This window comes from Eumetopias jubatus, unplaced genomic scaffold (genome assembly GCF_037043125.1).
Source record: "Eumetopias jubatus isolate StellerSeaLion01/CBP00866 unplaced genomic scaffold, mEumJub1_p1.0 scaffold_10, whole genome shotgun sequence".
Lineage (NCBI taxonomy): Eukaryota > Metazoa > Chordata > Mammalia > Carnivora > Otariidae > Eumetopias > Eumetopias jubatus.
Window position 1 is genome coordinate 105,986,258 of NW_028274816.1, and position 10,995 is coordinate 105,997,252.

The 10,995-nt window shown below is 54.9% G+C and overlaps 1 protein-coding gene across 1 annotated transcript; it reads right to left on the reverse strand.

Annotated features, from left to right (window-relative positions):
• Window positions 1-7,125: 7,125 nt before the first annotated feature.
• Window positions 7,126-10,635, reverse strand: HOXB7 (homeobox B7). Its single transcript, XM_028096858.2, has 2 exons — window positions 10,124-10,635; window positions 7,126-7,960 (listed from the first exon to the last, which is right to left on the reverse strand). The coding sequence occupies exons 1-2, from the start codon at window positions 10,521-10,523 to the stop codon at window positions 7,707-7,709; spliced, it is 654 nt and encodes a 217-aa protein (XP_027952659.1). The 5' UTR covers window positions 10,524-10,635; the 3' UTR covers window positions 7,126-7,706.
• Window positions 10,636-10,995: the final 360 nt, after the last annotated feature.

Here is a 10,995-nt window from a genome sequence, read left to right on the forward strand (position 1 = left end):
GCCCCAGTCTAGCAGTGATTGGGCCCACTCCTAGAGAGGAATAGGGAACATTTGGTCTGGGGGAACAAGGTCAGGAGAGTGTATGCACCTCCCTCCTCCCTGCCACTGAGGCTGGGCCTTGGGCCACATCCGTTCTGCCTCCTCCCCGGCCACAATGTCCCCTTCCTAGAACTGGACGGTGTGGGCTTTGCTGTAGAGTCTGGACTAAGTAGGATGCCATAAGGCAGGGAGACTTCCCTGTGATAGAAGTACGAAAATAACTGCCTTATCCTTAGAGTCACGGCCCCAAATTAACCTCACCTCTGCAGGTTGCCTGTCATGAGATGGAGCCGCAAAGGCAGGGCCTGGGCGCCTGGAGTCCAGCATGAAAGGAAATAGCGCCTCATTGCTCTTATCTAAGCCCAGAGGTATTTATGAGCGTTTATTCGTCTGATCCGTTTGTTTGGGAGAAAGAGCAGACGGGTAGGGCCTGGCCAGAGGCCGCCTGGTTTCTGGAGCCAGATCTCTACGAATTTGTCTGTGGTTCGGTCCACCATCGTCTGTCTGTCTCCAAGGGGGAATATGTAAATACCCAGCAGGCACAGCTGTCTGCCAGTCTGAGGTGTCTCTCCCAGCCTCACTGAGGAAGTGTGTATAGAGAGAGGTGGATATAAACGTGTACCAAGTACTGAGGATACAACAGAAGGATTGCAGAGAAACCCCACAGGCAGAATTTATAATTGTAATTTTCTGTGCTGTGAATCTGAGCTCCCGCGGACACGCACGCATTTTCATCTCCCAGGGAAATGTCCAAGTTGTGTTCAGCTTGTGAGTAAAATTCTCCTGTACCGGCAACCTCAGGGAGGGGTTTTTGCCGGGATGTGTATGGAGGTGAGGGGGTATTGAGACACTGTCCAGGCTTCCCATTTCCTCTCAGCTACAAAGCTCCCCCCACCTCCAGCTCATTGGGTTGTGAGCATCTTGCCCCAACCCACTCCCAACTCCGGCTGGGGTGGAGCAAATTAAGACATCTCAACCCAATTCTTCCCCTAGACTGTGTGATGCTCTGAATTTGGGGAGCATAAATGTTCCCAGAGGGAGTTCTCAACCTTTGGGAGCTGTTTACATGGGATATTGCCTTAAAATTTGCCTGTCCTGCACGCGGTACAAAGACCTCATTTCCATTATGCAAATGAACATCCTCCTCTCTGATATGGGGAGGGTGGGATTGGCGGTGGCACTGGGCTCCCTCCCCTTTCTCCCTAACCAGGTCCATCGGCACCCTAAGAGCCAAAGTGTTTCAACCCCCTGTACCAGCCGCCTTCCCTCCCTACCTGTCCTCCGGACCGCCCCCAAGAAAGAGGGGCCCAAGACTTTCCAGCGGCTGCCTGGGGGCCTCCGCACTGGGCCGGGCCTTCTGGCCGCCGAAAGTCACTCTTGCTGCCGGAAAGCTGAAAGGCGGCTCCTGTGGTGCAGACACTTGAGGCGCCATCGACCCGGGGAGCGCAGCCGCGGGGTTTGCCCCCCAGCACCGCCGGGCCCCCTCGACCTCGGCAGCTCCTCCAGCTCTAGGCCAGACCCTAGTAACACCTCGGCCTGCCTGGCACCGCAGGCAATTTCCTGGAGCCTCCGCCCAGGAACTGGGGCCACAGCACCTTGAAAGGAGCAGCCAGGGTTTCCTCCTGCGGCTTGAAAGCCCGAGCTAATCAGTAACCCGCGAGACAGGGGCCAATATTCAAACGCGGCAGCAGAGGCGCGTACCCCTGCCCTCGCCACCCTCTTCTGGGAAAGCGGTCGGGTTAAGCGGGTGTGAGGGGTCCGGCAGGAACGGAAATCACAATGGTTTGGTTCCTTAATGGTTGATCCCCACTCCCACTCCCAATTTTTTCCCGAAGCATATTTGTGTCGATTTCGCTTGAAACGATCGAGAATGGGGGAGGGGACCCACACTCACTTGCAGACACCAACAGTTTCCAGAAAATTTCGGCTCCGTTCCTTCACCACCGACTCACCGGCCAAGCAACTGGCAAGACCCCACCAGCCAACCCGGAGAACACAGACCCGGGTTTGTCTTTTGACAACCGAGTGGAACTGCGGGGGCCGGCGCCTCCCCTGCTGCCCGCCCCCCCCCCCCCGCCTTGGCCGAAAAGAAAACCAAATAAACCTTGAACAGCCTTGGCCTCGAATCTCCTGAGCCTCCCGGATGATCCCCTCTCGAGCCTTGGACGGGTAGGAGGGTGAGGGCTCGCGACTCTGATCCCCCAACCCTTTGGTTCAGGGCCCCCTGCCCGCCGGATGCAGTATTAGTCCTTTTTAAATATGACCTAGAAAAAGCCGTGTTCTCAGCCAGCCGCTGGGTTTGGAGCTGGGATGGGGCGGACGAGGGGGAGGGCACACTTGTTCTCTAATCCACACGCGGACGGGCGGGTACCATGGTCCAGCGGAAAGCGACAATCTGGGCCGACGTCCCCCGAAACCCGCCGAACCTGAGCAGCGGGGGCTCCAGGCGTCGGGCACGGTTCAGGCGGTGTCGCCGGGCTTGCGGCGCCGAAGCCGCATGTCTCCGAACGGACGGTAGATGGCAGCAAACCGCATAATTTGGGTCAGAGCAAACTGTCTAAGGGGTGATTTATACCCCGCCAAGACTACAGGAGAAAAAGACCTTTAGTCTGGATGGGTTTGGGGAAATTTTCCTTTGAGAATAGGCCCCGAGTGCCGTGGGTGCTGACCGAGAACTTCTCTCGCGGCGCAGCCCAGGAGTGCCTGCAGGCACCCGGTCTGGGCCTGCTTCCTGGGCATCTACCTGCGCCTCCAGGGGCCCCCTTCCAGCGCCACAAGTGGCCTGCATCCCTCTCTTCCCAGCCCAGGCTCGAGAGGGCCAATATCCCCTTACCCACCCCCGCGGCCAGCAATTCCTGGGCTACCACAGGCCCGAGGCTGAACGCTCTGCATCTGGTCTTCAGAAAAAAGAGAAAAGCAATCACCTATTTGTGCAAACCAAACTAAATCGCAGTCTCTCCTGCCCTCCATGCCCAAAGCTGCTTATCTCTCCGCTGGCGCTTCCCCCAGAAGCCCTCTCACTTGGTTTTTAGGCTCTGACCAGCTTCCCCCTTCTTCCACCCCACCAGCTACTTTAGGAATTTCAGTATCCCGCCCAGTGCTTCTTCTCCCCACTCCTCACGCCCAGGAGGCCTGGCTGGAGAATGAAATCAGGCGCCAGAGGGAGAGGACTAGCTGTCTGAGCTCAGCACCAGGCAGCTCTCCAGTCCGGACACCATCAGTTTCCCTAACTGGGTTCTCTTTTTATTTTCTTCTTCTCTCCCTTTGTCCCTCTCTCTCTCTTTTTTTTTTTTGTTTTTGTTTTTGTTTTTGTTTTTGTTTACAAGCTTAAAACACAACAACATGCTCAACAGCTTCTCCACAATCAACACGTTTGGATCCAGGAAAGTTTGAAATGCTCCCACTTTAGACACACACACATGACAATTTTCTCCACCGAAATCCACACGCCCATACCAATAAAACACAAGTAATAGAATCAATATTGCACGGAAACCAACACGCTGTAACCTACCGCATTAAAAAACCACAAAACTGTCTCCCTGCAGAGCGAGGCTCCCTCCTGCGGGAGTATCGAGAGACCTGGGTATTCTCGGGCTGGCTTCCTGGGGGGAGGGGGGTCTCCCTCGATTTGGGTGCCTCCACCCACAGCCCTTTAATTTCAGAAACGTCTCCCGAAAGGAGATAATGAGCATTTCTCTGTGAATTGTTCTTTCTCTGTCCCTCTAGCCGCTGCCTCCTCACCCTCGCGGGCCTCTGCGGAGATTCCAGGCCCTCCAGAGACCAGGACGTCCCTCAGCGCCACCGCCCCTTGTGCCAGTGCCTCCGGGAAACCGCCGATACCCACACCGGGCAAGAGAAGTGCACTGGGGCAACTGGGGGAGGCCGGAACAAGGGAGGGATGGTGGGAGGGGGAGGGGGCGCACACCCACCGGGGCCGTAGCAACCGGCTTCTGGGGCGCCCCGCAGCCCAGACACCCCTGTCCTCTCTTTCGCAGCCCCCTCGCTTGAGCCTCTTCTTCCAGCTTAAAAAGGCGACTTAGAGCTCGCCTCCATGGCCCCTTTCGGTTCCTCCTCCCGTCTTCCCTGCCTTGGCTCCCCCTCCAGGAAGCAGCCACCTCTCTCTCTCTCTCTCTCTCTCTCTCTCTCTCTCTCTCTCTCGGCCACCGAATTTCCTGAGAAGCCTCTCGCTGCAGTGCCCAGAGGTGGGGTTCAGCCCCGTCTTGGGGTGGGGGGGAGAGGGAGACAAACCTAAGCCCCACCCCCTACAAAATCGGTGCAAAAGAATAAGAAGAGAATTGTAGAATCTCCCTTACCTTTGTAGACCTTGGGATTTCTTTCCTCCGATTGAAAGAGGTGAGGAGGAAGGGGGGAAAAGCATTCTGTTTCGCCTTCATCTTCCAGATAATATTGTCCCAACCTGAGAGCCGTCGCTTCCCCTTCTCTGACTTGGGAGAGAGGGTGTTTCGCTTTTCTGATATTTGCATAGAAAATGGAGTAAGTTCTGGCTTTGAAAAATGGTATCAGGCTGCAGTCCTGGGCAGATTGTCCATTTACCCTCCATGATGACTAAAATCCCAGATCAGCAAGCAAATCAACTTAGAAATTAAAATTATTTTTGGTTCTCTCTTTTGTGTAGTTCCCACCCCTCCTCTCTCTCTCTCTCTCTCTCTCTCTCCCGCCTTTCCTCTCCCTCTCTCTTCCTCTCTCTCTTGCTTTATCAAGCTGATACTGAAGTATAAAAATATCAAGAGGCTGGAGCCCTGAAGGACGACAGTGCTCCGACCTAGGTGTGGTGTCCAAAAGAATGCTGCATTATAACCACCAGGGAAATGATAAAAAGTTCATGTTCACGATCGCCCGGCCACATGACCGGCGCCGGCCAATCGCTGGATTCAACCACTCATAAACTTCTATCACAAAGTTGTAAATTTTCATAAAACAACAAGGAATTTATTGCATTTCTTCATGGCTGCTCCACCAGCAACCCTTTTCTCGGTCGCCATCTTCTTTTCTTCTCCTTCTCGCTATTTGGGGAAACCCCAATCTGAGAAGGGGTGAGATTTGGGGTGCAGGGAATCAGGCGGAGGAGCCACAAGGGTCCATCTGGAAAGGGGATTCTTTCCAGAACCTCCCTATTCCCGCAGGAGCTCTGCCCCCTCTTCTAGTAAGAATTCACCCCAAATCCTCCACACAGGGGCCATTCTAAGGTAATTTTGGGGTGAGTCGGGAGTAACAGTGGGTATCCAAAATTGCCACTTGCATCAGGGCAAAATGAAGGCTTCAGTGCCCCCTGAATGCCCCCCTTGTTCCCAGCCCTCTAGATGGCGGGCCCCCCACCTGTGAGGCTTGTAGCATTGCGGGTGTGGGGGCCCTACATCCCCTAGGGCCTAGTTTTTGCCTGGGGAAGAAAGGCAGCCCTGAGAGGGGTCAAGGTGGACAATTTAGCTACCAGATTCTCGCCTCTGCACCCCAGAAATTGGAAGAGGGTGAGGTCAGATCCCTGCCTCTCCCACCAAAATGCCCACATGCCCAGGTTCCCAATGACAGCCCCATGTGCTCTCCTGGGGGTTCTGTGGTCATTAATGGGGAAAACTGCAGGTTCAGGGGACTTTTACTTACAAATTCAAATTAAAGAGATTCTCCTAAAACGCACTTCCATTCCAACTGCTTCCCCCTTTCTGTCCCCAAACCTGTTCTTTGCATTTAAATAATCCAAGGTTTATAATCGAATAAATTCTAAAAATCAGCTCCACAGTTCTAGATTGCCATAGGGGCCATCCTCCAGGTTTATGTTCCTCAATCAAGGGGTGTTTTGGAGGGAAACCAACCAACCAACCAACCAACCAACCACCACCACCACCACCACCAAACAAAATTTACCCCGTTTCCCAGTTTCCCTGAAATACTCCTGTATTTTGCATTGAGCTACCAGCGCCTAAATGCAGGAAACGAAATACCATCCCCCCAAAATGGTTTTCTCTTTTTTCTCTCTTTCTCTGTATTCCGGAGAAGATTCCAGGTCGCCGGCAGCGCGGACCGCGGGCAGCAAGGCGCTGAGGAAGCCCGCGGAGCTCCGGCGGCCGGCGCGGCTGGGCTCAGAGCGGCCGGGATGCGGCCACACTAGCCGGGTAAACTTGCACCGCTCAGGCTCCCTTTCTCAGGGGTCATCCACTCCTCCCTCCACCCATTTAAAAATTCTATTTGGATCGATGTGTTAATTTAGAATGAGATAAATGAAAGTAAAATAAGTTGAAATAAAATAACGGAATAGGTCTTGCGGAAAATGCTTGCCGAGGGGGCGGAAGACCGGCGCGCCCTGGTTTTGGAGGCCTCTTTGGGCTGGCGGGGACCTGGCTTGTGCCCAACATCGCCCAAGAAGCGGGAGTGGATTTGGGTGGTCACCTTCCCTTTCCTTCCCCTCTTCCGTCGCATGGGGCCTAACACTTTGGATTTCAGCTCTGTATTTGTGCCCCAGCTGGGCCACCAAGCCGCAGCCTGGTTTGAAGGCCTGGAGGAGGCAGAGTTTGCGGAAGGGTGGGGGTTTTGTTTTGTGAACGGGTGTGACTGAGCGTGTGGGCTCATGGATGTGTTTACTTGGGGGCAAATGTGAATCTGTGTTTATAAGCCAATGTGTGAATGTGCCATTGGTATGTATAAATGTCTCTGTGAGTGTGAATGTGTGTTTTCTTGTGAGTGTGTGTGAACGCAGTGTTCCAGGGTAGAGTTGGGATGTGTGAATGCCCGTATGTTTATTTATGGACATATGAATATGGGGTGTTTAGTTGTGACTGTAGGTGACAGTTTATAGATTTATTTATGTGTGATGTCAGCCTGTAAATATGTGTGATTTGTGCATTTGGGTATGTCAGTGTGTGTAAAAGAATGTAAAGGGAGGTGCGTGTGTCCTATCGGGGTTCACTTGTTGACAGCCCCCCAGGGCCAGGAGCACCAGGAAAAAGAGCAGACCCCAGCACAGAAAGAAATGACTAGCCGCAGAAGTTGGAGCCAAGGGCCTCAGGGATGCATGGCTCACCCTGACCCCCCACCCTCAGCTTTAGGGGAACACAGAAAATAGGTCATCTGTTCATTTTTAAATTGCCTTTTATTTCTCCATCCTTCAGGTACACATACAATGTAAAGGGGATCACAGGGGCTAGCGGGAGCAAGGAGCATCGGGCAGGCCAGGTGCACAGAGGCAACACTTGAGCTAGTCGGTGGGTCCATGGGGCTCCCTAAGGCCCCGTCAGTGCCGCTACTGGGAAGGCGGGGGGCTCAGGAGGACGGGGAACCACACACATTAGTCCAGACCCACAGACCACAAAGACAGCATCGAAGAAAGGGGCTTACAAAACAGCAAGATTTTACAAAGACCTTACAATAGCGACATAGAAAAGGGGAGGCAGAAAAGCTACAGAACAGGTAGGTGATTTTCTTCCCATATCGTACAAAACAAACCCGCCGGACTTTTCTGTAGGTAGTATTTTTTTTTCAGTGTTAAGAAACCAAAATTTCACGTCTCTCCTTAAAAAAAAATTTAAACTGCTTTCCACTACTTAAATAGTTTTCCCCCTCCCTATTTAATTGGAGTTTCCTGGTTCAGTTCTCAGAGCTGGGCTTCACCCTCTCTCCCTTCTGGCTCTCTTCCTCTGCCCTTCATCCGGCTCTTACTCTTCCTCCTCCTCCTCCACCTCGGCCTTGTCCTGGCCTGTGGCCCCAGGGCCCGCGGTCTTGTTCTCCTTTTTCCATTTCATGCGCCGGTTCTGGAACCAGATCTTGATCTGTCTTTCGGTGAGGCAGAGCGCGTGCGCGATCTCGATGCGCCGCCGCCGCGTCAGGTAGCGATTATAGTGAAACTCCTTCTCCAGCTCCAGGGTCTGATAGCGGGTGTAGGTCTGGCGGCCGCGCTTTCGGTCAGTCCCTGCTCACGGTATTTAAAGCAGAATAATAAGTGCGTGTGGGAAAAGCCACGAGAGTGCCCATCTCCCTCTCAGACCCTTAGGTTTGGGGTCAGTGGGTGGAAGAGCCCATTTCCCCTCTAAACCAAATTCTTACTTTCTATACCCCAGCGTGTGCCTTCCCTCTTCCCTCAACGTTTCTAGAGGCCTCCTGAGGCAAACATCCCCATTTGCCACCCAGAAAGTCTTCCAACCTAGGGCTTCTGAACCCAAGATTTAACCGGCTGGCTTTTGAAGGCCCTGCACCTGAGGAGTGTATGTGGTATAGAAGGAAGGTTAATCTTCCCATCACCCCTGGGACCAGGCACCCTAAGACTCCCCTTTTGGATACGACTCTGATGGTCTTTAGGGTAAGAGGCAATGGAAACCATGCAAGTGGAGTGGGGCTCTAGGCCTGGCTTGAGTGCTTTTCCCAAAAAGAAAAGGAAACAAAGGAAGCTCACAGACCCAGTCTCTCTCTATCACACACACACACACACACACACACACACACACACACACACACACACACACACACACACAGCCTGTTGTGGAATGAGGAGGTGAGAATTTGCAGATTTCCTGGGAGCCTGGAGTTGGCCTGACAGCAGGGGCCCTCTGATGACTTTTTCCAGTGAGTGGCTCAGGTTCAGACAGGGCCAGGCTGTCCTGCCTGCCCACCTGCCCAGACAACCCAGTTTTCCAAATCAATCTTTGGGCCTCCAGGATGGCACAGGGGAGACAGCAGCCTGGCTTGGGGTGGAACATGAAGTATCTGGGAAGTGGGGACTGAAGGGCAGAGGAGAGCTTTCCAGGTTAGACCGAAACCCTGAGGAGCCTTGGGGGAGGTTGTCCTGGGGGAGGTGCTGGTGCCAGCCCTCCTGGGAAGTAGACATGGGAGGAGAGCCTAGGGGCCCTAATTTCAAGTCAGATAAAAGCCAAGCTGAAATGTTTACGAGCAGAAAAATTTGGGCTTTGATAAACCAACTGGAAAGGCAGTTGAATTATGGAGCAGGTAATGGGGACCGTGACCACCAATACTGATGGTGTAAGAGCTGGGCCTCTTCTGACTGGACTGGGGAGCCTCTGACCACAAGTCTTGGGCCTTCTGAACCTTGGAGTTGGCCCCTGAGTCCAGGGCAGCACCAAGAAAGACGTCTGGTTCAGGCTAGTCAGGAGACCCCACAGGGCCGGGGTCCCTTGGGGCTCCCGCAGCAGCTGGCTCAGTGGCCTGCAACTCTCCAGCCCGTGATCTGGCTCCACGCAGTCCTAGTCCCTCCCCAAAGAGAACATTCACCCTTCTGGAATATCACGTTCCTTCTGGAACGATACCTGCAAACTTGCGGGACAGTTCTCCAGGGGGTACTTAGGCGCCCTACGAAGGGCACCTGAGGAAGCCAGCTGTACTCCTATGAGGCTTCTGACCCTTTCTCTAGTTCTGCTTCCCCCTTCCCAAGTTCACCGGGGGGTCAGGAGCCTCATCTCTCTTGGCCTCAGCCCCCCTCTCTCCACCTGCCTCTCTGGCTCTGCGTCCCTGGCTGGATCTTCATCTCTTCTCATACCCCCTCCTCCCGCCAAGCCTCTAGAGCCCACCTCTAATTGTCCAGAAGGGAATAATGGGGGAGCGGGGTTGGCTGGGAAGGAAGGGGGAGGGGAGAATTGCTCTGCGCTGCGGGCCCCCTCCCCCAGACCTCCAAGCTGGGGCTGGGGGACACACCCAGAGCTGAGATCCCCGGCGGGGGAAGGGAGAAGGGAGGGGGGAGACCCTAATGGCTATTCTCTGCAAACCCCAGCCTTCCTCCACAAGACAAACGGCCTCGTCTCCAGCCCGTGCCGGCGCGGCTGATAAATATTTAAAGCTAAAAGGCCGGGAGGAAAGGTGGGGGGCGGGCGGGGGGCTCGGAGCGCCACGGCGTCGGCGGAGAAAGATCCGCCGAGGGAGCAGAAGGAGCCTGAGAGCACCGAGCAAAAATGGGGGTGGGGGCGGCGCGCCGGGTTGCGGGCCGAGGGGCTGCCGCGTCCCCAGGGCCGACCTCCTACCGGGAGCACTCTGGACGCGGAAAGGAGCACTTGGCCGGGAAGGGGGCGCCTTCCGGGGAATGTGGCCGGGCCACTGAGGCTCGGGATGGCTCGGTGCGCGGCGTTACCTGAGCTTCGCATCCAGGGGTAGATCCGGAAGTTACTCTCGGCCGCCAAGTCCGAGTCCCTCTGTTCCTTGGCGCCCGCCGCCTTGGCGGAGTCGCCGGGACACACCCCGGAGAGGTTCTGCTCAAAGGGCGCGCAGTGCATGTTGAAGGAACTCGGCTCGAGCCCGTAGCCGGCCGCGTAGACGCCGGCTGCACTCTGGCCCGCCATGCCCCCCCCGCCGGGGTACAAGCCCTGCATCGAGGCGGCGAAGGAAGCGCCCGAACCCGCTCCATAGCCCGGGCGCTGGGGGTTGGAAGCAAACGCACAAGAAGTTTGTTCAGGGAAGGCTCCGGTAGCGAAAACCGAACTTGCGGCTGGATATTTAGAAAATAAAGCATTCGCATAATACAATGAACTCATAATTTGGCCGGATGATTTGTAGGCAGGGACGTTTTAGTGTCGGTTTTACGAGATTCCTTGATATATTACAGAATTAGAGTCCAGATTTACACCAAACAGGACCCCCTTTTTCCTCTCCGGACCACGTGACCCCGCCCACGTGACGTCCCCTCCGCCAATGGCCGGGCGGCCTCCCCACGGCTCCCGGTAATGTGGAAAAAATTGTGTGGCGTTAGATTTATAAAATATGATCAATAATGAATGGGAAAGCCAAGCCCTGAGGATTGGGGCTGGGGGCTCAAGGGCCGCTGTCGACCCCCTTGGGCTGGAGGCAGCTTGCAGGCGAGATTTGGGGAGGAAGGGATTGAGTAGAAGGGAAAATAAATAACCTCCGAGCGATCCGCGTTGTCACCCCCCCCACCTCCCCAGCCGGTTACCCAACGAGAAACAAATGCAGGGATTGCCCGCAACTGGATGAGTGGGGGGCAGGTCA